Genomic DNA, 26,212 nt, shown 5'->3' on the forward strand with positions numbered 1-26,212 from the left:
TCCTGAGTTTTGTCGGAAAGCAAATGGTGCCAATTACGTGCATGGGGAAAATGGGTCTGTGTGCACATGGGGAAGGATACTGTTTCCTTAATACACAATTCATTCTTCCGCAGTGTTTTGCTTAAAATACATTTTGCTGTTTTAAAGCAACACGCTGGGGTTGGGGTGGGGAGCGGAACAGAATAGCAGAACCTCATTTTTGACATAAACATAACAATGCAGTTCTGTACTATAGGTACAGCATAGTTAAAGATTCATGAATTGAAGTATAAAGAGTTAAAATAAGAGTCCCAAATTAAACAGCTCTTTCAGTGAGAAAGGTCTATTCCAGGTCATCCAGTTGTACAGCTAGGGAGAAGAAGGTGCTCCAGAAGGTCATAACCACAGCCCAAAGGATTATTGGTCATCCTCTCCCATCTTTGGAAGAACTGTACGGTTCCCGTTGTCTTAGGAAAGCAAACAACATCCTGCAGGATTCATCTCACCCGGGATACAGTCTGTTTGCACTACTGCCTTCTGGCAGGAGATATAGAAACATCAAGTCAAGGACAAATAGACTGAAAAATAGTTTCTATCCAAGAGCTGTGGCCTTTTTGAATGCTGTAACTCGATAGTGTGACCTGGAAGTTTGATGGGTGTGGGTGTGGGTGTGGCTGGAATGTGGTTTGTTTGGTTGTTGTTGCTGTTTTGCTTTTGTTGTTTTTTTAAGGGATGGCATCCAATTTCGTTGCACTGTGCAATGTTGCACTTGTGTAATGACAATAAAGAATCTATCTATCTATCTTCAAGACCATCATTTAATTTCTATTTAAGAGTTCAGATTAGGGCATATTTAGTTATTATACAGAATTGCATTTATGTTCAAGCACACCCCCCCCAAAAAACAACAACAACAACAACTAGTGGCTTCCCCACCCCCACCCACCCCAATATCTGTAACTCATGAAGGAATTTCCTATGGGCAACATTAAAAAACAATCCCAACAATTAAGCATAAACATGCATGAAAAGGAATATAAATAATTTGAGATGGCAGAATCTAGCATGTATTTTTATCCCCAAAGCATAAAGGAGGAACAGCAGTTTCTAGAGTGTTGTTTCTTTGCAGCTGTAGCAAGAAGGCAGAAGCATGCAGAGCTCTTGGTTATATAGCAGCATCTCCAGCACCCTCCATAATCGCTTTCGCAAGCTCTGAACTTTCTTACATGCATTCTATTGCAAGTAGAATATCCTGCACAGATTAAAGAGTCACGCTCTTAATCTCAGGGAGGTGGGTTTGAGCCCCACACCTGGCAAAAGATTATTGTCAGTGGGTCCTTTCAACTCTACAATTCTATGATTGAGTGTTTTGTTGAAGAAGGCTAAGCAATGCAGCCAGTTATTACACTATATTTTCATTATCAAGGATATTTTACTGGTGATGACTTTAAAAACAACAACTTTGGGTTGTATCCAGTGTCATGTTTAGTCACTTAGCAGTACGCATGCTCTGCTGGTGAAATGTTTGGCACCTGCAAAATGTTGCTACACAAGAGAATGCATAAGAAGATTGCCGAGGACTTTGTTGCACAACAGACTGTGCAACCTGTTGCACAACAAGTTTCCACTAGTGCAACTGTTGCACTGGACTTTTCTGTTGTGCAACATTAAAGCTCACCCATCCACTAGTGCAAGAGCCTGTTTGCTAGCAGACAGATGCTACTGGATGCAGCCCTTGGTCTTATTCTTTAACCGTGAGCTCAGTTGGTGTTAAAAGCTACATTCTGGTCCGTCAGGAGCTTTTTCAGTTGTTGCTCAGTGTCACTTGTAGTAGAAAAGTGTCCCTGAAATACAGCTTGCTCAGTGCTGCTGAGCTTTCCCTGCAACGCATAGCCTCAGGGTTGTGTTAGGTCTCCCCTAAGTTCAGTGATGTAGTGGGCAGGGAGAGGAGAAGTACCAGAGTTTTTCCTCAGAGCTGAAGCAATGGTGCCCTCATAAATGGGTGTGGGACACTCCACTTTTTCTAATAATGACAACCCTGTAAGGTAGGCTAGGCTCAGATAGTGACTGGCCCAAGGTCTGATCAGGGTTGTGAACCCAAGCTTCACCACTGTACCACTCTTCATCAGCTTCCTATCCTATGACTGTCAGCTCATCCCAGTAAATTAGGTATTTATGCTATGCATTGCTGCTGTATGTGTGTCTGCATGCACTTGTATGTGTGTTGGGCTCAACACTGTTGGGCTCTCCTTGGGGGTGTTAACAATGGACTCTCCTTAGGAGATAATACTCAAGGTTTGAGAAACACTGAGCTAGGCATAAGCAAGATTCTTCCAGAGATACTTGCAGTCTATCATTAAGGGGTGACAATTATTTCCCCTGACCATACTCTAAAAGCATGACATAGACCTGTGTTCTCAGTGTAAGGGCATCTTGTGATCCTGAAATGACCAGAACAAAGCCAGTCAAGTTCAAAAACTTGAGATTACATTCTTTAAAAATCTGTGAACTGTTCTGCTTGCCATGCTTACATTTTTAGAAAGAAGTCCACTATTGCTCTGAAGATGGAGCAACTTTAAAGGCCATATGTGCAACATAGCTTGATTTGTTAAAGCTGCTGTGCAAACAACAAGCAACAATCAGGCATGCAGGTCAGCCCAGAATAGGTTCATCTTACCAAAATAACAACAAAGGCATTTTAAAACTATGTTACAAAGAACCCTGAGGCTCCATGTAAGCTTCTCAGAGGTTTCTAAATGAGAAGATCAATAATGATAGGCAAGTTTCTCTGAAAGACAGCTTGAATGTCCATATATTGGTCCATATATTTAGCATGCTCTCTCGTTTCTCATAGTGCTATTGTACAGCTCAGCAGGCCTGGCGGAATTCTGTGCAAGCTGACAAGACCCTAAGTTAGTGATGGCCATTAACTTCAATAGGTCTACTCTGAGAAATATTTGTTGAATACAATCCAAAAGCTAAGAAATAAAATAAGTAAAAAAAAAAAAAATTAAAATCATATAGCAGCTAGCATATCACTTTACAATTTGCTGCAACAGGCAAAAAAATTCATTAACTGGTCCACCAAGACCTTCAGCAATTTTCAAGTGGTCAAGGTGCAAAAATTTGGGAATCACTTTATTTGCTGTTGAGTGGTACACAAATTCTGTTAAACAAATAAATAAAATAAAAATATGTGTAGTAGATTGAGCAGAACTGTCACTCCCATTCAGGGGGGAGGGAGAAAGACACTCAGAAATGATGTAACCCATATGCCTTATATTCAGCTATCTTTGCAAGTAGCCTTTCGTTCACCCAGCTCCTTAACTGCCTGGCATGCTAAGACCTTAATGTAATCGTAGCCAGTATGCAATAGTATCACATAAATACACCATTTGTGTCATCTAGTCACTTAACGTATTCCAGGCATTGCTGATTTCTAATTAAGGGGCAGCTTCTCAGCTGATGCAAAGCAACATTACTTTATAGCCTTCATCATGTGGACAAAGGGAGACGGACACAGTTTTGCCTTCCTGCGCAGGGCTGGGGAACTGGGACCAAATTAAAGGACAAGTGGATTCTGAATATACACTAGAGGTGTGGTCTTCCAGATGTTAGACTCCCAGAATGGCTAATGGTCAGGGGTGATGTGGCTGAAGTCCAGCAACATCTGGAGGACCACAGGTTCCCCATTTCTCTCCGATATCCACAATGTTCTAGAAACCCATGTCTTTCAACCAAGTCATGCTTGCCTCCATCTGACAACACTAACAACTCTTCTCAAATTTATGTTGAGCCGAACCTGCCTTTGCCCCATTTCAGTGCAGCACCAATGCTAGTCCTGACCGGAGGGACGCGGGTAGCACTGTGGGTTAAACCATAGAGCCTAGGAGTTGCCGACCAGAATCCCCACAACGGGGTAAGCTCCCGTTGCTTGGTTCCTGCTCATGCCAACCTAGCAGTTCAAAAGCATGTCAAAGTGCAAGTAGATAAATAGGTACTGCAGCGGCGGGAAGGTAAATGGTGTTTCAGTGCACTGCTCTGGTTCGCCAGAAGTTGCTTAGTCATGCTGGCCACATGACCTGGAAGCTGTACGCCGGCTCCCTCGGCCAATAAAGCGAGATGAGCACCACAACCCCAGAGTCGGTCACGACTGGACCTAATGGTCAGGGGTCCCTTTTCCTTTACTTTTAGCCCTGACTGGAGAACTGGAAGCAGATCACAGTCATACACAGTCATGCACTGTCTCCCTTGCCAAGAGCCAGGTCTGCACAGGAGATGGACTTGAGGGTATGCATCCATGGCATGCGGTGAATTTTTTTGTAGGGGAATAGTTCAGGTCAAAGGCGCCAGCTTGTGAAGGCAACTGGGGGCGGGCGATGTCATGCATGTGATATCTTGACATCCTGACGTGAGTGTTGTGCCTCTGTCCCTAAACCAATCAGAACATTCCCGGACTTTAGGAAGGAGGCACCAGGGGAACATTTAGGCAAATAGCCTAATCACCCTAGTCCACTGACCGCACCCAGTGGGATGCATCCATGTTGGGTCAGAGAGACAGAGTGGAGATTTTGCTACTAACCACCTTGCCCCCCAGCAGTCTCTCTGTCTAAGCTGGCAGAGGTGGTCTTGAGTGTGATGCCAGAAACCCACCAGATGCTTGTCTTGGGAGATTTCAGCATCCATGTGGAGGCTACCTTGTCTGCCCCAGCTCAAGACGTAATGGCTGCCATAACAACCATTTGACTGTCTCAGTACATCACTGACCCAACTCATGAGGCAGACATATCCTCAACCTGGTTTTCATGACTGGGCAGTGGGTTAATGTTTTGACTGGAGGAGGAGATATTGAAATGATCTCATTATCAAGGACCAACCATTTCCTGGATTCCATCTTGCCCCTAGAAGCCCAAATGACTTTGGCGGCATGGGATGTCTATTTCCAGCTACACCTGCTAGCTACAGCCTAGACAGGGATATCCTGGCCGCTGTGACCCACATTCTAGTGGATTCCAACTTAAACTACTGCAGGGTGTTCTATATGGGCTGGCTTTGAACACAAGCCTGGTCTTATTTATGTGCATATTGGGATGGAAGGGAAATTCCTATTTTCTGTGCAACAACCAAAACGCTTCTTTGCAGCAAATAGAAGTGGCGAAGAGTTGGCATGGCTACAGGAAAAACCTTGAGGCACATACCACTCTTCATCTGTATAGGAGCAAGGCCAAATTCTATTCCCTCAAAAATATGAGTGGGAGCTTTGCATTTCAATGGAGTGGGAAAAGGCGGGCCATTTGCGGACCAGCATTTCTGGACACTTTTCAAAGATTTTTCTTCTCTATAGTAAACATGCTGAAAGTTCTTACTGAGGTCAAATATGTCACTACCACACCAGCTTAGTTCCTCAGTGCAGGCCCATGCCACCAGAATGTTCTCAGGTAGAGCTTCCATCTATTTCAATCTTCCTTGCACAGGAGGTGGTCTGGTGGATCATGCCCTGGTTTTAGATCACCTGTTCTCAAAGTAAACAGCAGAGGGGAAAGTCTTATCTGAGCATCTATAGATAAGAATTTGCTTTCATTTGGCTTAATGTCCTCCTATGAGCTACACTTCTCTTTCTTGCCCGGATGGAGGACCAAGGGTTAAAACTCAGTGTGTTTTGCAAGTTTAGCATATACAGTCAGAAGCACAACTGAGTTCAAGGGAGCTTACTTATCAAATCATAGAATTATAGAGTTGGAAAGGACCACCACCCACCAGCTCACTCCAATAGTTAAAAGAGAAGGTGCTTCAACACTGTTCCCAATTGCCTTATAATTTACAGAAGTGATTATTGCATAGCAAAAATCTAGTACACCTGCAACATTTGTCCAAGATGGGGAGAAAATACATGACCAAAAAAGGACAAGTTAATCCACATAGTTACATATGACTGAGTTTAGTGAAGTTCTCTATTACAGAAAAGAAAACCTGTGTTTGGGATAATTAACCAGATGCTCATAAACGGAGACATATAATTATTTGTGTCTGCCTTTTTTTGGTACACTCTGGCTGACTTATTCTGCTGAGTAAAATTTAATAACGTAACAATTCTGGAACTTAGCACACAGTTTGCTGTTGAGGCAAGCACCAGCTTTGTTGGAAGCAGCAAGAGCAGAAATAGATTCCTATATATCTCACTGAAGCAGCCAAAACAGAATCCAAAAGCAGAAGTGAGCTATAAATCACTGTTGCATCAGACACCCAAACCCTTACAAACAAGTAAGTAAAGGTAAGAGCATCCATTATTTCTAGGTCCTTTTGTAAGAGGATTTAAAAAGAACTGTTGCCTTCGTCTTCAGCCGTGTACAGAAATTAAATACAGCTATAAGCTGCATTATAAATCCTCATAAAAGAACAGGCACCTCAACAAAAGATTTCGCTGGTGTAGCACTCAATTGACTTTTTGATATTCCCTTCTCTTAATATTAACTGAAGTCTGGAAAACAGAATTTACCACACCCAGGACATTGTCTTCACTTGTTTCTGGGGGAAGCTAGTTGCTGGGAAGCTAGATTCTATAGAATCTGAACCTTAACATAACGGGTTGATAAGACTAAAATCTAAATGGATTTGTTGCAATGAAGTTTCACTTCATTCCAGTTACTGGCATCCAAAGTCTAGAGCTACACAAAATGAGTTTATTTGAGTTTCTTTTTAAATGCACTGTCGATTCTTATTTTCAAATCAAGATATAATTTCCCCAAGTTCAGTAATTTGGTTTGTGTCTTTAGAATTCTCTTCTGGCTGACACCTACACTGAAACCAGGCTTCCATGTTTGCTGCAAGGCTAATCAACTAGAAGAAGATGCTAAACAGCTGTAGCCAAAGTAATGCCCTCTAGCTAGTGTTGTGGTGCGACTCCTATTAGCCCCAACCAGCATAGCCAATGGTTAGGCATTATGGGAATTGTAGCCCACCAAAGATATTTGCTACTCCTGGGATAAGGATATGTCTCCATCTATTGCAGTTTTGTTCTCATTTCTCCTTTTATTGCTCCTCACTTGTTCAGAAAAGAGAAAAGTGTCCTTCAGCTCTCTATATTGGACAAACAGGCCAGACCTTACGCCAAAGAATAAACGGACATAAATCGGACATCAGGAATCACAAGACAGAGAAACCAGTAGGAGAACACTTCAATCTCCCAGGACATTCTATACAAGATCTCAAAGTAGCTGTTTTACTACAAAGGAATTTCAGAAATAGACTGGAAAGAGAAGCTGCTGAATTACAACTTATCACCAAACTTAAAACCATGGAGAAACCTGGTCTGAACAAAGACCTTGGATTCTTATCTCATTATACATGACAAAGCCATTTTTCACCTTTTCACCCCTTGCTTTTTCCTGTAAGACCTATTGCAGTCGTTAAGAGTCGTCAACAGGCTCATCACAGCTATCTGCCAATCACCCATTCCCACCACCCTTCTGAGTAATACCCCTCCCCACCTTCTCACTATATAGAAGGGTCTGGAAACTTCTGTTTCAGTGTATCTGAAGAAGTGTGCATGCACACGAAAGCTCATACCAAGAACTGACTTAGTTGGTCTTTAAGGTGCTACTGGAAGGAATTTGTTTTGTTCAGAAAAGAGAGTAAGGGACCAGTAAACACACAACTATGTTGGTCCAAGTAGGCATGGCAAACTGGTAGAGATACTCTGAGATAAATGCAGCAGAACACCTTGAAACTTGGATGTCAACGTTCTTAAGTGCATCATACATTGCAATGGATCCTGAAGGGAAATTAGTACTGACCTTTCTGTGACAAATGTGGAAGTGGAGCTCTAGCCAGGGACATTAGCCAGGATGAGATGCTGACTGCCCCAGTTGTTCACAGTATGTTTTGGGACACATGACGTGAAGAACAGCTGGTGCAAACTTAGTTTTCAACAGAGTAGGATCTAAGCTATCAAAAAGCAGTATCTCGCTAAGTACCTGATACTGGAGACAAACAGCAGGGATTGCGTATCACCATTAGGCCCAGTTTGTGATATCTGCAGTGTCTTCCAGCTGGTTAACCATTGGGAGAAAGTACGCTAGTCTAGATGGATCTTTGATCTGACCAACCAGGCTATTATTTTCTTGTTAAGAAGTCAGTGGCCATGTTTGCATGTAACACCAAGCCCTGGTGGTTTGTGTTAGCCATGCTTTGGTTAATAAACAATGGCTTACAAAACCATAGCTTAGTGTTGCGTGCAAACCGGATCATTGTGTATGGCACCCATGTTTCTACAGTGCCTTGTACAAAACTGGTTTTAGTGGGAGCAGCATTACCTAATCCAGGCATAGGCAAACTCCGGCCCTCCAGATGTTTGGGATTAAAATTCCCATCATCCCTGACCACTGGTCCTGTTAGCTAGGGATGATGGGGATTGTAGTCCCAAACATCTGGAGTTTGCCTATGCCTGACCTAATCTAACCCCCAGCCTGAGAACTTGCAAGGATTCTCAACACCTTTGTTCTGCTGACACTGATTTCGAAAATCCTAAACTGCAAATCCAGCAAACACAGCAAGCTATGCCAGTCTCAGTAGGGCCTTGCTCCGATCCCATTAAGAGAGCACACGGCTCATGAGCAATGTCAAGAAAAAACAGCAGCTACTTAGCTTAAAAAATAAAAGTTTTAAAATATGACTGCATGCACACACGTGTACACATATGTGTGTGCAGTGGCGGAGCAAGCCGATCGGGCACCTGGGGTGGAGCACATGTCCTGCACCTGGGGGCGGGGCCAGGCAGGATGCTCCACAGGACCTCTGAGTAGTCTGCCTGCCTCCTCCCACTCAGCCACCCTACAGCTGAGGGGGAGGCAGCAGGCGGACTGTTTGGGGCAGCACAGAGCCTGCGGGTGCCCAAGCCACTGTGTCACTCCCAGGAGAGAAGTGTGGCTCGGGCGCGCTGCAGGCCCCGCAGTGAGTGCCGCCCGGCATTTTGCCACCTCCTCAGTGGTGACACCCGGGGCAGACCGCCCCCCCTTCCTCTGCCCCGCTCCCCTCTCTGTCTATCTATCTTTTGAAGACTGTGTCTTTAATCCAAACATAAGGTGCCATTTCTATAAAAATAGAGCACACACGTTGAAACCAGGTACTGCCTGCAAGGGCTCATCACTAGATTCATCACATATTAGTTTATGTGATGAGTCCAGTGCTGCCACTTAAGAAACTGCAGAACTTTCCATTCCATAGCACAGTAAGTATTTCTCCTTTGGAGCCAAAGTTGCACATTAACTTTTAGAGGATGTGCTATGTTTTATGCCGACTGCACTCAATGGTGAAGCAATACTGCTAATCTACTTTGCTATACAACCATGTCATACTTCCTGAGAAATGTCACCTGGAGCAGTCTGTACCACTTAGGATCCTAAATGAATCATTGGTATAAAGCTTTTAAGAAACCTGCCAATTTATCCTATAATTTTTTCAGGAGGTTTTGTCTCAGGCACATTTCAAGTCAATGTAAGTGGTAACCGGTTGGTCTCAACTAAGTAGGTCAGGAAAAAGAAAATCAGTGATCCAAAACAGATCTGCCTTGTCTAAAACCAGCTTGCTCATGAAATGGAACACTTCTATCCAGTCATCTATAAATGTTTCATGTTATCATTTACTAATAATACTATGAATTATCCAACCAAATACAGGCCAGTAAGTCTTCTAACTTTTTGGCCTGTTTGCTTGGATTATTCACAGTCCTCCTCTTAAAACTGGCATCAGACTTGCCCTGCTCCAGTCTCTTGTCATTCATCATGGTTTGCCTATATGTAATTGTAGAAAAAGCTGCTAAAATGGGAGCCCATCGCTTGATGCTGAAATTCCATCTTTAGCACAAGCATGAAAAATCTCTTTTCTATCTGACTAAAGCTGAAAATAACAATGACTTTAATACTATTGGCAAGCAGGTGGGGGGGGGACTATGTCTTAACAGCCCAATCCTGTGTTTATTATTCTGCTATTGCTTCCCTGTTCCAAGTGTCCAATGTGTTTTAAAATTTTGATTTCCATGTGGTTGTCTAATGCAGCCTTTGCAAAGCTGATGCCCTGCAGATATTTTGAACTACATCACCCATCAGCCAGCACATACTAATGGGAGCCGTAGTCCAAAACCTTGGGAGGTGTTATCTACTGAGTTGAATAGGATCCAAAATGCAGCAGTCTGATTGGTCTTAGAACAATAGGATTCAGAATGCAACAGTCTGATTGGTCCCAGAACAATAGGATCCAGAATGCAGCAGTCTGATTGGTCCGCAGGAGCCACCCAATCCAACTCCAGGTGGAAGTGAATCCACAACCTGATTGGCCTACAGGAGAATCCCAGAATTAGCCAATCACGTGGGGCCCATTGTGTAAATAATGTATATAAAGCAGACATTTCAGGGGAACTGGCATTCCTCACTACTATGAGCTGAATAAAGAGCATGAAATCCACACTCGACTCCGAATATATTTCAGGAGGGCAGCAGTCTGGCAAAGGTTGCATCTAATACATCTATTTTTTTATTCTGTTTATGAAGCCTGAGTTTTGGATGTGTAGCCTGCCTGCCTTGGTGTCATGTTAAGAAGCTCAGTCCCTGTGTCCATTCAGGTTCCTGGTTTTCTCTTGGTTTGTACTTTCTGCTTTGGTCTTGTCAAAAAGCTTGACGGCTAGAGCTGTGCTTAATGTTTGCCTACAAATATTTTCAATGATTCTATGGGATCTGAAATATCCCACACCTTTTCCCACAGCCCACACACAACTACTCCACTAGCAGATACTTTAGTGCTTCTCAAACTTCTTCCAGGGAACACTGATGCCATTTTATAGCAAATCCACTTGGACAAAGCTACTTCAGAAGGCACACAATGCTTAACATAACCAATCAAATTTAGTTGCTTGATGGTGTCTCTGGGGGCAAAGGGAGCTATTTCAAAGTGAGGTGGCAATGTTTCCTGTGTTGTATTGTCAGGACTCTGAATGCGCAAACACTTCCACACCTTTTCAGAAACTCCTCTTTTTTTAAAAAAAAGAGGAAGCTGAAAGGAAGAACGGATTTGCTGGTGGATAAATGTTCACAAAGCACCCGCCTCCATTGTTTCAGATCAGCCCTGCTGGTTACCTTTTCAACACACCAAATGGTATTTGTCACTTCAGTGATGAACTTTTAGTTTCTAATAGGAAGGAATTCTATCTTGATGTATTTATTTCAGGCATTAGGTAGATACTTTTTTTCTACTGGTTCTTGCTCCTTTGCCTTCAACAGATACTTGTTTTCAGCAGACATTAATGCTTATCTACATGTTGTGTATAGGACACGGGTGGCGCTGTGGGTTAAACCACAGAGCCTAGGACTTGCCGATCAGAAGGTTGGTGGTTCGAATCCCCGCGACGGGGTAAGCTCCCATTACTCGGTTCCTGCTCCTGCCAACCTAGCAGTTCGAAAGCACGTCAAAGTGCAAGTAGATACATAGGTACCACTCCAGGGGGAAGGTAAATGGCGTTTCCGTGAGCTGCTCTGGTTCGCCAGAAGCAGCTTAGTCATGCTAGCCACATGACCCGGAAACTGTATGCCGGCTCCCTCGGTCAATAAAGCGAGATGAGCGCCGCAACCCCAGAGTCGGTCACGACTGGACCTAACGGTCAGGGGTCCCTTTACCTTTACCTTTACATGTTGTGTAGATCAGGCATAGGCAAACCTGGCCCTCCAGATGTTTTGAGATTACAGTTCCCATCATCCCTGAACACTGTTAGCTAGGGATGATGGGAGTTGTAGTCCCAAAACATCTGGGCGGCTGAGTTTGCCTATGCCTGGTGTAGATCTTTATCCACTGATCTCTGTGAATCAAGCTCCTGCTAAGTCCCAGGGATTTTTTTCCTGAAAATGTATTTGAGCATGACGTCATTGTGCAACCTTAAGCAAAGCATTTTCTCTTGCTTCAGCTTTCAAATCTGACCTTGGCTCCATCCATGTACCAATAGCTGGGGTTAGGTAGAGAAGAAGAGTTTGGATTTGATATCCCGCCTTTCACTCCCCTTCAGGAGTTTCAAAGCGGCTAACATTCTCCTTTCTCTTCCTCCCCCACAACAAACACTCTGTGAGGTGAGTGGGGCTGAGAGACTTCAAAGAAGTGTGACTGGCCCAAGGTCACCCAGCAGCTGCAGGTGGAGGAGCGGAGACGCAAACCCAGGTCCCCAGATTACGAGACTACTGCTGTTAACCACTACACCACATTGGCTCTCACCTAGGAGCACTAGGTGCCTCTTTCTTTTTCCCCAATAAATGAATGCATGTGGAAGAACAACCCATTTGTGTTCTGTACAAACTATATTGTAATAAGCATGCATGTTCAACTTTCAGCACTGCCTGAGCACCTGTATGTTAGGTAAAAACACACACACACTTCATAAAGAAGCCCCCAAACGGATAATCAGCATGGCTACCTTAGGCTCAGAGAGCACAGTGGTTTGCTGCCCTCTACCCCAAGTCTCCCTTGTTCTTGGAGACAAAGGACAGAAGGAACAGGTGCTGCTGCCGTAACCTGTCGAGTTTGCAAACTCCTAGGATGGAGGTTAGGTGAACTGTTGGCAGAACACATTGGCTCTCCCTCTGTGAATCTCTCTCATCAGATAGGGACCTATTGCACCTGCAATAAGCAGCACCCACTCAGTGTGGGATGCACAATCTCCATCCTGGTTCTATCTTCCTGCTGCCTCCACCCACCATGACGCAGTGTGACTCCTCTTTCACCTACAGGCCTGCACAACTTTAGACCCATTAAGCTGAGCACAGCACAGCAGTCATGCATGGGAGCATACTAGGGACTTGCTAAACCTGTTTTTGCTGCCCACCTGAGACTACAAAAATTGGGGGGTGGGGAGATATGTTGTCAAGCACATTGCAAGCCACCTTATAGTTTTAGTGGGCTGAATTCAACTTGGCAGGTCACTCATTTTTCAGACTTGCCCAGTAGTTAATGGTGATTTTCTTCGCAGGGTTACTGCAAGAGTTAATTAAATGGGAGCTGCAAAGTGTTCTGTATATTAAGAGTGATAACAGCAGCTACAAAGATGATGCGGATCATTCTCAGAACAATTACTACTCTTCTTATATAGCATCTTCCTTAAAACCCAGTTGAAATCTCAAGTAGTTCTCTGTTAATCATTGCAATTTTGTTTGCTCTTCCTTAAGAGAATGGCCCCAGTGACCATTTTTAAATAATGTTTAAAAATAATTACACAAAACCACTGGCTATTATCTGCCCTTGGATCCACAAATGGTAGTCTTGAATTGTTTGAATAAAAACATGCCTTCTCCCCTCAAAAGAGATGAGATTGGTTTATTTCTGTCTTTAAAGAAGCTAAATGGGTAACAAAGAATATGTCATTTAATGTGGCTCGGAAAATAATAGCCTGGTAACCTATTTATTGTGGATAAAAAGAAATAATGCCAAATGAAAGTGAGATTGCTGGAGCCTACTATTCCTGACAACTTCCTAATCATTTGACCAGCATTTATTACACTGATGTAAAGTAATGATTTTCATGCCTTACATCACTAACTAAATGTGGATTGTTTTCACATTTATATGTGAAACTTCAGTAGAGTTTCTAGGAAATGTATCCAAAGCTGTTATTACACAAGCAAAATAAACTTCCACTTGCACAATGGAACTTCTTCCCCACTGCAGATCCTCAGCACCATGGGCGGAGCCAGGATTGGGGGGGGCAAGATTTTGTCGGGGGGGGGCAGGACTTTTGTTAGGTAGGACAGAACCCATGTGATTGGTCAGTTAGTTAAGTATTTCTATTGTTTTACTTGATCTAGCAGTGGGCTGCTGCTCCCCCACCTCTGTGTGGCTACACCCATGCTCAGCACCCTCAAAATCTGCTCCAGAGAATGGAAGAGGGGACCTTCCCAAAAATATTTTGGAGCTGCATAGGGTCTTAAGCAAAGGAAGAGGAAATCATGTTGTATAAATGCACTGCTCTTTCCTTCAGTTTCCTCCCTCGATACTTTGTTTTGCTTTAAGATATTTGCAAATTGAGAAGTTTTAGGTTTGCATTTAAATGGTTTGAAATGTTTTGAGATGCAAACTTATATAAATAGGGTTCTTTTTTTAAAAAAAAATTAAATATTTTTCATTGCCCAACTAAGTTAAGCATTTTTCATTTAGATTTATTTCAGTGGGAGAATTAAGCTTAGGTGCAACTCTTTCCAATTAGAAACAGTGGGAGACTGAAATGTTCAACTCTGGTTGGATTGCACCCGTTTGTGCTCAGAGTACAGAGGCAAAATTCTAATTAGATTTGTCAACTGTGGAGCATCAATCAGCAGAACCAATAAAGACCTTAATTTGGGACAGGAGAGAAGCAGAAATGTCACACTGCAACCAACTGCATTCCATCACAATAATGAAGACAGATTGATGCTTGAAGAAATGTACTTTATCAATTGTGAAGAAAGCTTTGTGGTTGATTGTCTACAGCGTGCCAGATTTTGCATTTTTATTGTTGCCACAGGCTTCGTTTTGTGCAGGACTAGAACCAGCTGATAGAAAATTGCAGAGAAGCAGATTTAGGATAAACACTAGGAGAAGCTTCCTAGTTGTAAGAGCTCTTAGATAGTGGAAACATGGCTGGTGCAAAAGCTTGCACTGCCAGGTTCTCCTCCTCCCATCACCCTCTCCTCTGCCTCTTCCCCATCACTGTTGCTTCCTCACTAGGCATTCTGGGTGAGGTGTCTAGGAGACTGCCTGCACTGCCGCCGCTACTGCAACAAGCTGAGTAAATGCTGCTCAAACTTTAAAAAGTTTAAAGTTACTCATCGCAAACAGCTTTTTTCTAGCTGCAGCAAACTACAACAGTGGCACCTGCCAGGTCTGGAATGCCTCAATCAGAGAAACAACCCTCTTCATCATTCCTCAGAATGAGGCAAGGAGGAAGAAAATGTGGAGAGCAATAATAATAATAATAATAATAATTTATTATTTATACCCCGCCCATCTGGCTGGGTTTCCCCAGCCACTCTGGGCGGCTTCCAACAAAATATTAAAATACCATAATACATCAAACATTAAAAGCTTCCCTAAACAGGGCTGCCTTCAGATGTCTTCTAAAAGTCTGGTAGTTGTTGTTCTCTTTGACATCTGGTGGGAGGGTGTTCCACAGGGCGGGTGCCACTACTGAGAAGGCCGCCTGCCTGCTTCCCTGTAACTTGGCTTCTTGCAGCGAGAGAACCGCCAGAAGGCCGTCAGCACTGGACCTCAGTGTCCGGGTAGAACGATGGGGGTGGAGACGCTCCTTCAGGTATACTGGACCGAGGCCGTTTAGGGCTTTAAAGGTCAGCACCAACACTTTGAATTGTGCTCGGGAACTGAATGGGGTGGCTGGGAGCACAAGCAGGGCCAGCAGGTGGTGACAAGGCAAGTAAGTGGAGAGGGGTTGCTAGATCACCATCCTCTCCACCTGCTATACAAGACAAATGTCTTCTTAGCTTCCCTTGTTATGTCATTGGCCCTGAGTGAAACGGACTGCCTCAGTGGGCTCATGTTTTCTGGAGGTATTCAAGCCAAGGGTAGTTAGGTGTCAAGTAGGCATCCTGAACTGTAATCTCTGGCTTGAGCAGGGAGTTGACCTCCATGGTCGCTTCCAACTCTGATTATTTTATGATTCTGTGATTGTGAGATTGTGTCTAATCTGGTGCAAACATAGAAAAATATGCAGGTAGGCAACAGAAAACATGGCAATCTATGTCTGGCTACTTTGGTCAGCTCTCCAATTCAACTGAAAGCTAGCATTTCTGTATTCCCATCGCTTCTATAGCTTCTAGCTGAATGCTTCTTTTTCAGAAATTGTAGTTGATAAAGTTGACAGGGCAATGAGAAAGTGAGAAATGTTATTAATATATGTACCACCGCAAGACACTGTCAGGTTAAATACCGAAGCATAATCTGGGAAGGATTTATTTTAATCTTTTTCCTTTAACTTCAGTAAGGATGTTTCTGAAAGGTTTTTGTTTAACCTTCTCTAAATGTTATTAAAGAACAAAATATACAGCTAAAAACTGCTTATGATTGCAATAAGTTCCGCCTTTTTTTGGAAAATTGGGAACAGAAAATGTTAATCTACAAACAAAAATTATGTAGATAAACTTTTACAAAAACAAAAACAACACCCTGAATCAAATGTAATGCTGCAAAAAAATGAAATGAAGATACATTTGGTTTAATGCTGCATTTAATTTCCATAACTTACAGTACTGTTAATATGGAAATCTGGAGTTTAAAATGGGTAAGATTCTTAACCTGTCAGTGTCCCTCTAGGTGAAAGCAAAAGCCCCATGTACATTATAAGCCCTGCATCATGTGAGTGTCTGTGATTATATGAAAGCCATTATTAGAGAGGAACAAGCCCTGTTTCAAAAGGCTCAAAGCCCAGCAGTGGTGATACTCACGTTGGCATTGGCCCCATGAGTGGCGAGCCCAGCCCCAGCAGCAGTCGACTCTGCTTCCAAAACGGCACAATCCAGTCGTGGAAAGTATTTGCCTGGGCCACCTGCACCAACGCCAAAAATAAATTTGGAAAAGAATGAACATGAGGACACATGGTTGCATTTCTGCTGCCCTGTGACACAATACTGACATTCTATACTTATAGGATTCTTGACAAAAGGCCTCTAAAACCTTTGGACTGAAAATTTCCACTGGGGACAATCACTGTCTTCCTTAACAACTCGCTCCAGTACACTGAACTGCACCTATTACTTTAAAGCAGGATTCGGGTGTATTTAGACACACAAGTTCGTGATGGTGCATCTGCAAGACATTACTTGATATCACAGCTATCACTTGATGATTATGCAGATATAGCATCATAGCAGAACTTTCCATCTTTCTCATTTCAACTCAGAGGCAGTATTTTTCACTGGACTATGCTCGTTCAGTTGCCAGCTGTCAAGTGGGCAGGGGGGGGGGGAATCAGTGACGCACATGCAGGTGTGTCACAGGCTACAGGAAAGTTTTACAAAGGTTAAGATTAATGGACCTTCCTGCCAACTGAACTCTTTTTCAGAAGCCATTGTTCCTTGTCCTGTCCTCAAAAGGTAAAGTGCACCCTTGTTTTATCTCTTCATGCTTCTATGTAGATATTTTGGTTAACTAAAATACCCTCCTTTATCATCTCTTCTTCACTTAACATAACCCATTTCCTAAGTGTTGCATCTTAAAAAGAAACATACCTTTATCATGCTTTTAGTTTTCCTTTTAGGTCAGATTCACACAATAACTACCCTGACAAGGAGGTTTCTCAAAATCCAAAGCATGGGGAAACTATCATACGTTATTAGGCCACATGCCCTAAAATCAAAGATATTGCAAAGCATTTCCTGGTGATTGTAATGGTGCCATGAAATCTTCAGAGCCAATGGAGCTCCTACAGACAGAACTGCTCACTTGTATTGGACAGCCTTCGCAAAGTCTGAATTGTAAACAGCCACCCTCTTCCTCCATAATTTAGAAGGTTTTACTATCCCATTCCCTTGTATCCCACCATGAATAGCCATCCATCCCTCTGTTCTGTTTGTTCTATGCTTGTCTCTTCTGCTCCATGTTTTTTCAAGAAACCATAGCTAGTCACAGTGTAATGGGCCAGGGTTCCAGCACCCCCTTAGCTTTGGGTGGAGGGATTCTGAAGGCTCTGTATAACCCACCACCAATGAGACGCAGGTCTTTGTTAGCTTGGACAACCGCTCTTACATTGCTCTCATACATTCTTATCACACAGGAAGATTTCTTATACTGAGTCAGAACACGGATACAGCAGTTCTCCAAGGTTTCTTCCAGTCCTACCTGGAGATGTCATAGGTTGAAACTGGGACCTTCTGCATGCAAAGGAGATGATCTACCACTGACCTATGGTCCTTCCCTTTCGTTCATGATACTGTGCTCAGTGGAACTTGTTATGCCCCACAGGGATATTACTAAAGTTATAAACTAGGTGTGGGGAACCTTTGGCCCTCCTGAACTACAACTCCCATCAGCCCCAGCAATTATGGTCAATGGGCAAAGATGATGGGACTTGTAGTTCAGCAATATCTGGAGAGCTGATGACATCCCCACAGCTATATACAAGTCCTGGCTATGATCTTAGGACCAACACTGATAAAACTTATACATATATACATGTAACTTTCCTATTCTCCTCCAAATCCATTTGAAGCACTTTTTCCTGCTTCTTCCCCATCGTCAAGATGTGGGAGGTGATTGAGCCTCTTTTGGGTTGCCCTGTACCTCTGAGACTCTTGTTGCACCTTGGAATTGCAGCACAACTGTGACAACCTCCAGCTCTCCTCCCAAGTTTGAAGCAACTGAGGTGTGGAATTGTCCCCAACAGCGTGATGATTTTCAGAACAGCAGTGCAAGAACACAATAAAAATACCACCCTTGGGAAAGAGATGGAATCCTGGTGACCACAAATGTTGGGTTGACTATCATGAACAAGTGGAATTTGTGGACCGCGACACTACACTGCAATGCACAATGAAGTAGGAATAAAACATACTTTATTGGAGCAAAGTGTCCATATGAGATAAATGTCAACTGCTAAACAAATTGAGAAAAGCACAGTTAAAGGAAGGACCTTTTCATGCAAGATCCTGTTTAGTCTTTTTCTACATTCTGCATGACCTACTCCCTAATTTGCATCAAAGTTTTTCATCACATTTTGACATATTATAGCTGTAGCAATTACACACACATTCCAGCTCTTCAGCGCTCATTTTCGCATTTCACTTATCTAGATTCATGTTTAAACTTGAGCTGCAGTCTTCTCGGTATACTGATTCACTGACTATGCTCAAGACATCAACTTCTGACTTATTTAGCTTATAAAATAAGATTTGTATATTAAATGGGATTTTTTTAAATAAGCCATCCAGCAGATCCGCATGATTGTGAAGTAAAATGGATTATTGGGCACACAGCAAGAAGAAATTGCAGGAATTGCTGTTACTGCATTAGTTCTCATGCTACATTTACTAAATAGAGACTCAATGGCTGTGTTCAAACGCAATGCAAAACCACAGTTTAGCACTACGTAAATGAGCCTAGCCTCATTCTGGGCTCTCACACTCCTCCCTCCCGTTTCTGTACTGCTGGGATAAGAAGTTCAGAAGCTTTTGCTTTCTCTTTTAATTAATCACAGTTTGTCATTTCATCTGAACCAAGGATAGTCATTCAACATTAACTATGGCTGGCTTCCGAACAAGCCAATTTAAAACCATGGGTAGTTGAGCTAGCTTGTTAAACCACAGTGAGTGTTAAAAACCAGTTAGGATGTAACAACAAATCACAGTTAATTAAAAGCAGAAATGAATGCTTCTGAACTTTTCCTCCCAGCTGTGCGGGAGGAGGAGAGAGAAGGGAATGTGCAAGCCTGAGAAAAGTTGAAGTCTTCTAGGCTCTTTCACATAACACTAAATCACGAAATAACATTATATTCAAACACAGGCAATGCTGCATAAATATCCAAACCAGATAAAGAAATACATGCATGCATGAAAATAAGTTTCTGAATGTGTATTATTAGGATCTGTGAGCATAAATCAGATGCACATCCAAATGTGTGTTAGGAGGTGCCCCTAGATACACATCCGGCTACAGATTTCATCCATGCACACTTAATCACTTTCAACTGGATGAGTATTCATTTGGGTAAGCATCTCCACACTGCTGCATCTAGTCACAAGTAACTTCCATTTTTGCATATAAAAAGAACTCAATCAAGACAACTGCATAAGGTGGATTCATACATGTGGCTTAACTAGTTGAACCTTAACTGTTGTTAGGTTCTGTGGTATTTCTTTTACAAAGAAAAAAAAGGAAGAAGCATTTCCAGTCAATCATTCTACCACACAGATCTGCAGCCTTTGGTAAAAACCCTCCATACTGCTTAAAAAGATGAAAGACAACTGAGCTACCCCTGGCAGTGGGCCAGTGTGGTGTAATGCAAAGAGTGGTAGACTCATAATCTGGTGAACCGGGTTCACGTCTCCGCTCCTCCACATGCAGCTGCTGGGTGACCTTGGGCTAGTCACACTTCTCTGAAGTCTCTCAGCCCCACTTACCTCACAGAGTGTTTGTTGTGGGGAGAAAGGGAAAGGAGAATGTTAGCCGCTTTGAGACTCCTTCAGGTAGTGATAAAGTGGGATATCAAAATCCAAACTCTTCTTCTTCTAGCAGAGGCAGATTTAGGGCAGCGTGAGCATCTTTTTGGTGCCCCCCATTTAGTTCAATGTCATTTTATTACATGCTATTTATATCATTGCTGTATTGCTATAAACATGTTTATTGCTAGCCAGCTTACGAAGGCTTGCTTCAAAATTCAGGGTAGAAATAATACGAAGTACCTCCATATGTGCAAGCTTCTCCAAATTAGGTGCAGTTGCACGTGCAAATTTCAGATATTGTGAAAGCCACAGGAGCTCATTACACTGACTGCAAACCATATACAAAAAGGGTTGGCTACACCTCACTATCCCCAGGTGTCTTCATAAATTCCTTAAGAAAGAGACACCGTGTCAGTTTGCAGACTTTCGTCATTTCCAGTCAATGAACGAGGCAAATTTCCAGGTGTGCCTTTTTTCCTTGGCTTGGGGGATACCAGAGAACATTAAACAGATTCCACTGGAAACAAACACCTCCCAGTCAATTCGCTTGCCACTGCCGCGTGCACCATGGCATCTAAAAAGGAAACTGTTTTGTAACAGCCATCAGTTCACCACAAATTTCAAATTGAGATGGCTTTATATACAAAATACACAATAGCCATGATCTACCTGATAAATCATACAGAGATTATTGGCTATTTTGCATGGAAGTAGCAACTGAGTAATAAAGTTATAAAGAACTCTGGGTTGCCCAAACCTGTCAAAGCTTGTCTATCTCACATCTCCACACAAGTGAAGTATGTACATTCCATGAGGGAATGCAATCTAACCCTACATTTCACAGCTTTTCTATTTCCTACTTTAGATACCTGTTTTGCAGCTACACAAGTATGTCTGGAAAACACACACAAACACACACACATGAGTACTTGGGGTATTATGAATATTTGCAGACTTGATGTTGGTTGCACAATTCACCTGAGGGATGTCCCTTCTCTGCACCATGCAAATATATATACATAAATGAGTTTTGCAGGTTTCAGCTATTCAGTTTTGACAATCTGCACAATTCTGCATAAATAAAGGGGAAATGGTTGCCAATGCACACACAGCACAATAATCAATATACTTTATTCTGAAGTTCTTGTTGATATGTTTCCCTTTTGTGAGATGTGTCAAAACTATCATGGAAAAAGAAATCCATGGAATGCAGCCAACATCCATTGATATGACTGCCACACACCCTTGTCTCCTTCCTGTCAATTATGCCCAGGGCAATTTTCCTTTGGTTTCATACGCAGCACAATTCCTAATCCAGATTAGAACCCCCAACTAAATCGTTGCCACCTGCTCTAAGAAAGTAACAGGATTCCACCCTTTTAGTTGGCCTTACAGTTAAAAGCCCATAAGGAAGAATCAGTCTAGATTAGGAGTTCAATTGTGCACGCACTTACTCAAAGGCAAGTTCCGGAGAACAAAAATGGAAGTTATTTTCAAATAAAACACACCTAGATTGTGTTTAACATAATCAATACTACAGTATTATAAATAATATGCTCTGATAAATAAATCGAGTTGAAAACAACCCATTCCTACAAATGCAGCCCCCCAGGTCAAGAAAACTGCTGTAGTGACACTGACAGTGAAATCCTAGCCATGTCTACTCAGAAGTAAATCAACGGATCTTACTCCCAGGCAAGTGGACTTCAGATTGCAGCCTAAATTGTGCATCAGAAGTTCCTGATTTGGCTCATTCTTCCATGAAACAAGCCATCTCTCTGTGTGTCAATGCCCCATATTTGCCCCATATTAGTTACTGCATGGGGAAAAGGGGAACAAACTAACCCTCCCCCTTCCCTTATTTCTACTGATTACATTATGCTCCTGTGCCCTCTGCAGTTGGGGTTTGCAGGTGCGTCTGCCGCGTGTGTTTTTTCCCCGAATGCTGAGCGCGTGCCAAGCGCCAGATCTGTCCCTTGCACACTCCGGAAAGAGCCCTGACCTCTCGGGCAAGCGTGGGGGGAATGTGTCACGACGAGGAGTCTCCCCGGCTGGCAAACTGGGACTCCCAGGTTCCCCAGAAGAGCCTGAGCCCGCCCGCCGCCCTGGGTCTCTCTTGCCTCGCCTCCCCATCCATCTGCCCACCGGTCGGTCCAGTGTCCAAAGTGTCCAAAGTCTGCGCTTACCTTCCGTCGAAGTCCCCTAAAGCCTCCAGGTAGAGCCAGGACAGAATGATTAACCTCAGGGATAAATCCATGGTCGGGAAGGGAAGACAGAGAGAGAGAGAGAGAGAGAGAGAGAGAGAGAGAGAGAGAAGGAAGGAAGGAAGGAAGGAAGGAAGGAGGAGAGTAGCCTCGGCGCGTCTCTAGTAATAGAAACGACGGCAGCAGGTTGGGGAGGGATGCGAGGCAGCGAGGGCGAAGGCGCACGGATTCCTTCTCCTCTCGGAGGCGCTCCCAGCCAAGCGCGCGCTGTAAACTGAACTCCGGGTGCCCTCGGGGCTGTTGCTAATCCTGGCTGGCGGAGGGATGGGCGGAAGAAGAGAGAGAAGTCCACGAGCAGCAGCAACAGGAGGAGGGAGCCCCCTTCTCTCTCTCTCTCTTGCGTCCCTGCCTTTCTCTCACTCTCTTCCTCCCTCCCTCTTCCTCAAGCGAAGGAGACGCTGCGCTCTGAAGGCGGCGCTGCCGCTCACCAACGAAAGAGGCGCACGAGAGCGCAACCTCGCCACCTTCCCCCGCGGCTCTTTCTCCTTTGGCAGCGGAGAAGAGGAGCGCAGGCTGGGAGGCGGAACTTCTTATTTGTTTCTTTTACTTATTCCTCCCTCCCCCCCCCCCACCATTCATTAAATCTCTGTCCTTCCCTGCCTCTCACCAGGGAGTGATAAAGCACCTACAAACAGCCAGCAATTAAAACCATTCGAAACCATCTCCATCTATAAAAACAATTGCAGTTGCAGACTTCTCAGCACCTCAATGGAGAACTTATTCTACCAAACAGGGACCATTTTGGAACTCTGTTATCGTTTCATCGGCAGCGGCACCACTGTACGCTATGCGAGAACTCCATAAATATATTATAAAAGCAAAACAACACCTCAAAACACATTTTGAATCATAGAATCATAGAATTGTGGAGCTGGAAGGGATCCTGAGGATCATCCAGCCCAACCCCCTGCCATGCAAGAATATGCAGCTGTCCTCCAGGTCCTCCAGAAGTGACTGAACTACAACTCCCATCAGCCCCAGCCAGAATGTTCAATGGTCAGGACTAATGAGAGTTGTAGTACAGCAACACCTTGGGGGCTACAGGTTCCCCAATTCTGTTGGTATGGGAAGGAAACACAGACATTATTTTATTCATTTACACAGGTAAATGGGCTTGCCGATCAGAAGGTTGGCGGTTCAAATTCCTGTGACGGGGTGAGCTCCCAGTTCGAAAGCACGTCAAAGTGCAAGTAGATAAATAGGTACCGCTGCGGCGGGAAAGTAAACGGCGTTTCTGTGCGCTGCTCTGGTTCGCCAGAAGTGGCTTAGTCATGCTGGCCACATGACCTGGAAGCTGTACGCCGGCTCCCTCGGCCTATAGAGCGAGATGAGCGCCGCAACCCCAGAGTCGGCCATGACTGGACCTAATGGTCAGGGGTCCCTTTACCTTTACTTAATGTTTAATGACATCTTATTGCAGCTGAAGAGTTGCAGCACCAGCTTCTATGTGTCTACTCATAGTAAGTCTCACTGAGCTTTACTCCTACATAAGTGCAAGCAGGACTACAATATTTTATGTCAAAACAAAATTTTAAAAAAATCATTCCAGTAGCACCTTAGAGACCAAGTTAGTTAGTTATTGGTATGAGCTTTCATGTGTATGCACACTTCTTCTTGTTAGTCCAATTGCAGTCATTAACAGTCATGTGTGTATATATATATTTTCCTTTTCTTTTTTTTATGAAGCAAAGCAATAAAAAACAATATGTGAAAAAAACAAACAGTCATCAACAGGTTTACCACACCTATCAGCCAATCACCCCTTCCCACCACCCTTCTGAGTAATATCCCTTCCCACCCTCTCACTATATATAAGGGTCTGGTGACTTCTGTTTCAGTGTATCTGAAGAAGTGTGCATGCACACAAAAGCTCATACCAATACCTAACTTAGTTGGTCTCTAAGGTGCTACTGGAAGGATTTTTTTTATTTTGTTTCGACTACAGCAGACCAACACGGCTACCTACCTGCAACTAAATCTTTTATGTGTTTGACCTTATCAGGCACCCAATGAATCCCACCTGACATTGGCTGGAAGGTGCCTGCTGCTGAGATGAGGTTCAAGACTGCAAGGAGGTCAGCTGCTAAAAAAAGCCAAAACCAATAAGCTAACTCTGCTAGGACAAAGCCCCTTGCATGAATCTAAGCAGCTTTTTGAATCCCAAACTTTGTCTTTTGAACCCCAGGCACTTGATATTGGTATCCCTTGTCCTTTTATATTGTATTGTAAAATAGGTTACAGAAATGGATGTTGTGGTATTGCAAGATACGTTTCAAGTAAGCGTGGAACATGCAAACTTGCAACTTCCATGGGTTTTGTTGCTGTCATTGGGTAAAGGGGTTTAGAGCAGGGATCACCAACTTTTTGCATTTTGAATCTGAGAGAGTACTGGGTGTGCCAGTCACAAAATAACTAAAGGTGGTTGTTGTTGGCATAGCAGAACATTAGAGAGCCACCCCATAATAACCTTATGCTTACCATGGGAAGCCACCTGTGTCCTGATTCTGGAGATCACACACTGATGTTACACACACACACACACACACACACACACACACACACACCACAAACACACTGGTGCTTTTGCTGTCCAATAGCAATGGGTACCTGCAGAAATATACTAGGTGGCTCACAACATCAAGTCTTATTTCACAGAAATCCTTTAAAAGCTACCCACACATTTTGCCCTGTAATGTCCTATCAAGGAGGACTAGAGATTTGGGTTTTTTAAAAAAATAAATGAATAAATAATAAAACTCAAAGTCTGGGGCACTTGCCCTGGGTCAGCAGTGAAAGCATTCACTGGAACAAGGTTGCTGACCCCTGGTTTAGAGAAAGAAGCATCTAAAGGGGAAAGAATGCAGAAATGAAGTGTTCAGCCCAATAACAAAGGGCAGATAACTCCTTGAAAAAAATGTAACTGGCTAAATTCTAGCACAGCCTTTCCATATGGGGAAGCACATGCACATATGCATAAAGGACCATGCAGATGCTTTGTGAGTAATAGTGTCCAATCATAGCCACCTACAACCCAGAGTTCTGGCCAATCTGTGCTTGGTTACCCTGTCATAAACAGGGCACAAATTTTCATGGGTGTGGTGGTGGTAGCAGTGGAGATTGTATGGCTCCATCAAGGTTGGCATGTGCCAACTTATGAATTTGTAATTCAGACTTGTGCACTTTATGGTGTGTGGGTGTGTGTCAGATGCATTGGCTAACCATGTGTTTTACAACAGCTTCCACTGACCAAACCTTTTGGAGGTGGGACTGTGAAATCATGACTGCTCACACCTATGTAATTGCAGACCGCACAACTTGGGAGAACCACTTTGTACACAACCTGCGTTGTTATGAATGTGGGTCTTCCCAATGACACATCTGTAGTCTACTCATTTGGAGCTATAGTTGGCAGCTTGCATCCCATCCACTTCTGGAATGACAAGAAATTCTCCCTGCTTTTGGAGATCATGATCCTATTAGTGTTTGGCCCAGCTTACATGCCTTGCCTTTGAGTGGACACTGCATAGGTCCTGTGAGATAGGTGGTTGACCCTGTATATACATTCTAGTTAGAACTAATGGGAATGGGGTGAAGAAGCAGTAGGCATACAATGCTCAAAAGCAGTACACTTCAAATTGCTAGATGTTGTGGATTTTGATGTCATGGCTGCTTTAGTTGAGATTCCTGCACTGCAGGGCGTTGGTCTTGATGACTCTCAGGGTCTCTTCCAACTCTACAATTCTATGATCACCTTCATGCCTTACTTGTGAACTTATACAGCAGGGATGCAGAATCTGT

At 43.4% G+C, this 26,212-nt stretch overlaps 1 protein-coding gene across 5 annotated transcripts in view; it reads right to left on the reverse strand.

Moving 5' to 3' along the window:
• Window positions 1–22,881, reverse strand: part of NPNT (nephronectin) — a 61,334-nt gene extending 38,453 nt beyond the window's left edge. Inside the window, exons 1-2 of one of the 5 annotated variants that reach the window (XM_081876882.1) lie at window positions 22,337–22,881; window positions 16,440–16,540 (exon numbers count right to left, since the gene is read on the reverse strand). In XM_081876882.1, the coding sequence (XP_081733008.1) occupies window positions 16,440–16,540; window positions 22,337–22,407 (172 nt within the window). In that variant the 5' untranslated portion in view covers window positions 22,408–22,881. The remainder of the gene's footprint in view (window positions 1–16,439; window positions 16,541–22,336) is intronic. The other 4 variants (XM_081876883.1, XM_081876884.1, XM_081876885.1 and 1 more) reach the window with 4 other exon arrangements.
• Between the last annotated feature and the right edge of the window lie 3,331 nt (window positions 22,882–26,212).

Source organism: Podarcis erhardii (genome assembly GCF_964252035.2).
Source record: "Podarcis erhardii genome assembly, chromosome: 9".
Taxonomy (NCBI): Eukaryota; Metazoa; Chordata; class Lepidosauria; order Squamata; family Lacertidae; genus Podarcis; species Podarcis erhardii.